The 6,348-nt window shown below is 43.6% G+C and overlaps 1 protein-coding gene across 1 annotated transcript; it reads right to left on the minus strand.

Annotated features, from left to right (window-relative positions):
* Nucleotides 1-4,562: 4,562 nt before the first annotated feature.
* On the minus strand, nt 4,563-5,219 carry LOC109938649 (long-chain fatty acid transport protein 6-like; the record flags this gene model as incomplete). The annotated part of the gene is made up of 1 exon (XM_048594664.1): nt 4,563-5,219. A coding segment is annotated over exon 1 (481 nt), but the record flags the coding sequence as incomplete, so codon positions are not given.
* Nucleotides 5,220-6,348: the final 1,129 nt, after the last annotated feature.

A 6,348-nucleotide genomic window follows, 5' to 3' on the forward strand; every position in this document is an offset into this window, starting at 1 on the left:
TGCCCGGTTGCACAAACATTAAGGCGAAGAGCAGAAGGTTGTTTGGGAAAAGTCTCTCTGAGCTTTGGCAAACAGATTGCCACAAATCTGACAAAACATTAACTGAAAATGGAAAGATTAGGCAGTTAAGGTTTTAGTAAATTAGGACAAACTGACACAGCATAGAACATAGACCGGTACGGCACAGGAACAGGCCCCCATGATGCTGTTCTAAACCAATCCCATCTGAGTGACATGGTCCATATGGCTGTATTCCCTGCCTGTTCATGTCTCTGCCTAAATGCCTCATAAATACAGCTACTTCTACCACCTCCCCTGACAGCGTGTTCCAGACACTTACCACCTTATGTCTAAAACAATTGCCTCACAAGTTTCCTTTAAATTCCCACCCACCCCCCCAACCCCCGCACCTTAAACCTACGTCCCTTAGTACTTGACATTTCCACCTGGGAAAAAGACTCCCACTATCCACAAGTTTGATTGTTCTGATAATTTGCCTGATGCAAGATGGCAGCAGAGTAGTAGAGCTGTGAGCAGGCTCCTGCCTGGGACCCATCCGCTCCCATCTACTTCCTTTCCTTGTTTTACTTTTGCTTCTGGTCTTTTCTTTTGCTTTATTTTCTTTTGGTCTTTTTTTGTCTTCTTTTCTGCGGTTGGTTGGTTAGCAGCACAGGTGCTGGAGCGAGAGTGGGGTGGTGGGCGTGGCTTCTCCTGGCGAGGCAGTGCGTTCTCTCACCTTTCAGGGCCAGTGGCAGCGGCAGCAAAGCTCCTCCACCAATCAGGGATGGCGGCGCCAGCGGCAGCAGACTCTTCAAGATGGTAGTGCCAGCAAGGTGAGATCTACAGCCAGAGCGTGACTCGTGGCCTGATGTCGGAGCCAGGGACTCCTGGTCGCGGGGCAAGTGGGGGATCAGTGGCATCAGCGAAGTGGGCCCAGCAGCAATCAGATGGCACCTAATGTGAGGCAACTCCTACATCGGTGGGTCTGGTGCAGGTGGTGGTGAGGTAGTGGAGGTCTTACTGGCATGGACTGGATCAGAAAGACCAATATTCTGAACTTTTTACTTCTTCATTTTTCAAACTTATTCCTATGACCTATAATGCTGGACTATTTATTTCCTTTTTTTTCTAATTTTTTTTTGTTTCCTAGTAATTTGATCTTTAATATCTACACCTAGGTACCTTTGTGTCTTAGATGGCGCTGTTATGCAGCGACTGTAAACTTTTCACTGTACTCGTGTGTACACGTCACGATAAAGATAATTCAGTTCAATTCAATTCAATTAATACCTTGGTACAAAAACACTAAAAACAGCTTAGCATGCTAACATATTGAAAGAAAACAAGTCAGCGTTATTTACCAAACACAATACAGCCTACAAATGGATGATTTGAATATGTATTAGTGGAATTATCACTCTCAGGGGACCGGGAGGATGGTGAAAGGAAATGGAGAAGCAAGAAAGACTTTTTGTGAATAATTGGAAAATTTAAATAAAATGCCAATCCAAAACCTTTGCCTCTTAGCCCTTGTATTGCATTTAATTTCTGTTGAAAATTCAATTTTGTTCACTTGCTTTAAATTAATACATAAGAATTTGCTCAATGGGCTTGGTATAGAGTTTTGTTTTCTTTTAGCTGAAACATCATTACAAGTCAAAAAAGAACTTACAAGTAATTTTGTTTCAAGAAACAAAATTTAGGTTGTTGATCCCATCTTTAGCTATGAAGTTCTGATTATAGGTTTGAACAAATTGATCATTTAGTATTTGCTTCAAACAACATCTAATATTAAGCAGAGGCAATGGCCTAGTGGTATTATCCCTGGACTATTAATCCAAAGACCCAGATAACGATCCGAGGACCCACGTTTGAATCCCACTGCAGCAGATGGTGGAATTCAATTCAATAAAAATCTGGAATTAAGAATCTAATGATGACCATTGTCAATTGTTGGGAAAAACCCATCTGGTTCACTAATGTCCTTTAGGGAAGGAAACTGCCATCCTTACCTAGTCTGGCCTACATGTGACTCCAGACCCACAGCAATGTGGTTGACTCTTAGCTGCCCTCTGGGCAATAAATGCTGCCTAGCCAGTGATGCCCTCATCCCGTGAATGAATAAAGGAAAAAAAATTAAAACATAGTCAATGTGCTGTATTGAAACATCCCATATATACCTTCTGTCAAAAGAAAAGGGCAAACATAATCTCTATAAACTTGCAAAGACAGGATAAAAAATTACTCCCCAGTAATCATAGAAATTAGAGTAAGCCATTCTGCCCTTCAAACCTGCTCTCCATTTTAATTAGATCAAGATAGATCTGAATCCTAACTCCACTGAGCATATTGATTCATATGATGTGGGTGTCATTGGTAGGTCAGTATTTATTCGTGTCTCCAACTGCCCTTGAGAATGTTCTGCAATCTTAATATACCAGGCCAAAAGAATTCTATCAATCTTGTTTTGCAATTTTGAATTGAATATATCTCAACAGCTTTTTGGAGAAGAGAATTTCAGATTCCACTATTCTTCAACACTGATTAATTGTAAAATGATATGCCCTTGACCTGGACTTCCCTTCTGAAACAAAGAGCACCTTTTCCTATTGAGCTTATCAACTCCTTTTATCATGCTATACAACTCAGTTGTTTTGCCCTTTTTATCTTCAATGTTTAAAGGAGCACAATTTCACTCTACTCAAAATAAAACAAGAACTGTGTGGATAATGGAAATCTGAAACAAAAATGGAAATTGCTGGAGAAACTCAGCAGGTCTGGCAGCATCTGTGGGCAGAGAAACAGAGTTAACATTTCTGGTCCAGTGACCTTCCCAGTGTTGCACTGCCAGTGGACCTGCCTTAGGTCAGTCGTACGATGACTATAAGGATGATATGCAAAACAATTTGAATCACTTTGCAGCAAGTTGTCTTCATCTGGCATGACTTTCAGATTTAAAAAGGCAGTGTTACTCTTCCATCTAGGCCACTGACAAGATTCATACTGCAATTACCATCACTATTCCATACTTCAAACTTTGGACAGATTCTCTCTGCCTGGAACAATCTATATCAGTAACACCGGAAGAAGGTGTGAGGCTCTGAAAGTTTGTGTTTTCAAATAAACCTGTTGGACTATAACCTGGTGTCATGTGATTTCTGACCTTGTCCACCCCAGTCCAACACAGGCACCTCCACATTATATCAGTTCCAGCAGCATCTGACAGAAATACCTAAGCCCAATAAGCTTTCACTGAACTAAAGAACAATAAAAAAAAGCCTGCAGACCAAACTGATGTAATAACCCTGCTTTATAGCACTTTCTATGAAACTTGGACATTTCCCTAGTGTAAATTTCACGGAAAATATCCAAATCAAATTGAGCAATAGAACGAGTTTCACCAATGCTGTCTGACATACCCAATGCAGATCAGATGTTAAGACAAGATCCCTTACACCAAAATTCTTAAGTCAAAAGTTGGTATGTAGGAATGGATGTTTTGATTAAAAGAAGCATTAACAAACAGCAACACTCATCAAGAAATGTGGTGTGTTTGAAATAATCATGAGGAAAGTCTTTGATGGAGCATTAACTACAGGGAAGCAACGTCCCAGCGATAACAAAAACTATTTAAAAGCTACTCTGAAACAATCCCAGTCCAACCTGCTCAAGCATGGTGAGAAATTTCCAAAAAACCACCTCCTGCTTTTAAGGCCCAAATGCAGCTGATAAAGTCTTGTCTGAAAAAAAAAATCAAGATTGCCAAACCTCTGTTGGATTGGCACGTTAAGATAAAAATGCTCTCATCAGTGAAGAAACTGACTGCAGGAAAGAGAGTAGTGATATTATGGCTGAATTTCTCAAGATTGAAGGGTAAATGAAGGAGTAGCATGGGTTGTGGCTTTATGCCATGCTCAAGGGACTTGTGCACAGAAACTAGCCTCATATTTCATAGTGACAGCTGTACTACAGTATCCACAGGCTATGTCTTTAGATGGGGCAGAGACCCAGCTCCTATGTCCCAGGAACAAGTCTGAAGTATGGAATAGTGATGATGAGTGTGAATCTTGTATGAATCTTGCCAGTGGCTGAGATGGAAGAGTGGCACTGTCTTTTTTAAACCTGAAAGTCATGCCAGATGAAGTCAAGCTGCTACAAAGTGATTCAAATTATTCTGCATATCATCCTTAAAGTTGTTGTACAACCAAGTTAAGGCAGGTTCACTGGCAGTACAGCACTGGGAAGGTCACTGGACCTGAAACATTAACTCTGTTCCTCTCTGCCCATGGATGCTGTCAGAGCTGCTGAGTTTCTCCAGCAACTTCTGTTCACTCTTTCAGAGTTCCCAGTAAATGTAACAAGCCCCCATGCAAAATACAAAGCAGATCAGAGGAGATTTGCCAGGGTCCCAGCTCACATGCACACCTTATCCAATACAAGGCACTATCTAGGCATTGTACCTGACGCACTATTCTACATGAATGCCGTGACTACGCTTTGATAAAATTATTTGACTGAGCACCAAGAGATCTGGCACATTGTCGCGACAAATTCTTCCTTACCTTCCCCGACAACCAGGGTGTTAGCTCCGGAGCTGTGCAGGCAGTGTAAGAGGGATCGGGTGCGGAGGTTGGTGTTCAGGAAAGCCACGACACAGCCCAGCTTGGACAAGCCGAACCAAACACACACAAAGTCAGGCTCGTTACTCATCAGCAAAGCCACCGTGTCCCCCGCTGCCAAAGCCGGCTGTTGCTCCAAGAACACCTGGGCCACCCGGTTACTGCGGCTATCCACCTGCCGGTAGGTGAAGGGTACACCCTGGTACAACAGGAAGGTTTTGTGTGGTTTAGCCTGTACCTGCTGGCTGAAGCGCTCCAGCACAGTGGGTACCCTCCTGCTCAGGTAAACCTTCAGCAACTTCAGGCCGAATGTGCTGGTTCGGAACAGAAAGCACACATCGTCAGCCAGGCACTGCAAGTTGGAGCTCAGCACAAAGCCTACAGCCAGGATTCCTGCTAATGCTGCTACAGCTAGGGCTATCATCCTCCCAGAGGCCAGGCACACACCGACAGCAACAAACTCTTCACAGCAATGCTCTCTCTCTCTCTCCCACTCTAACCCTCCTGACCAAACCCCTTCCAGTCACTTTCTCTGTTGAACATAACAACAACTGCAGTGGGTAGCCAGCCAAAGTGAAACGTCTTTCAGCATCAAATAAGGCGGGACATCCTGTACAGATGAGTCTTGGGTAGCTGCTGTGTTTTTTTTTCCACCACTAACAGTCCGATGTTAATGTCAGTCACTCTCCAGGATGTGGCACATTGGCAATCAATGGGGCAGAGGCTGAAATAGATGCCGGCAGTTATGACTGCACATTTCCCATCAGCTGGGTGGGAGCCCCGGGGGGTTTTGTGTCTGACTCTCATTGAAATTCAACCGGTGAGCTGCCAATTCTAATGAAGAAAAACTTGCACCGAGATAGCAGCGATCAAAATCTCATGACATCTCGCAGCACCCAAGGACGAGTGAGCCTCTATTGTAAATTGGGACCTGTGATAGCTCCCACAGAGCATCGTGATACCTGTCTCAGACACCCAGGCACACTGCCCAGCAACAGGGAAGGGCTGGCTGTGCCGGAACAAGCCCGAAGATTGTTCCCCGGAACTCTGTTATGTGAAATGGGCAGCAAAATGGAATTAAAGCGATCAGCCATGATCATATCAAATCGTGGAGCAAGCTCAAGGGCTCAATTGTCTATTCCTGCTCCTAGTTCCTATAAATTCATTGCAATACAGGAAAAAAATACAATCCCATCAAGACTGCCGATCTAAAACTTCTCATGGAATCTCTCTTACTCTCTGTGCAGCTTTGCACTGAGGTCTATCAGAACTTCCATCACATCCATTCACCCATTCGTCCAATCAGAACTGCACCTCTTTCTGCTTACACTCACACTCTCAAACCTCATGACTACTCTCTCTTCTTGGCAGTAATCTGCTTCTCCCCGTTATTGTTCATACAACGCTGAGCAGCTATATATACCTTGAAAATCCTTAAACAGGGTGCAGCCTAACACTCCTGCCTCCTTGCAGGAGGGGCTGCCAGTCAATACAAGGAAGCATGTGAAACATAGAAAATAGGAGCAGGAGGAGGCCATTTGGCTCTTCAAGCCTACTCTGCCATTCTTCACAATCATGGTTGATCGTCCAACTCAATAGCCTAAGCCTGCTTTCTCCCTATAACCTTTGACCCCCTTCGGCCCAAGTGCTATATCTAGCTGCTTCTTGAATACATTCAATGTTTTGGCATCAACTACTTCCTGTGGTAATGAATTCCACAGGCTCACCA

This window comes from Rhincodon typus, unplaced genomic scaffold, assembly GCF_021869965.1.
Source record: "Rhincodon typus isolate 14 unplaced genomic scaffold, sRhiTyp1.1 hic_rhity00012606, whole genome shotgun sequence".
In the NCBI taxonomy this organism is placed as follows: domain Eukaryota; kingdom Metazoa; phylum Chordata; class Chondrichthyes; order Orectolobiformes; family Rhincodontidae; genus Rhincodon; species Rhincodon typus.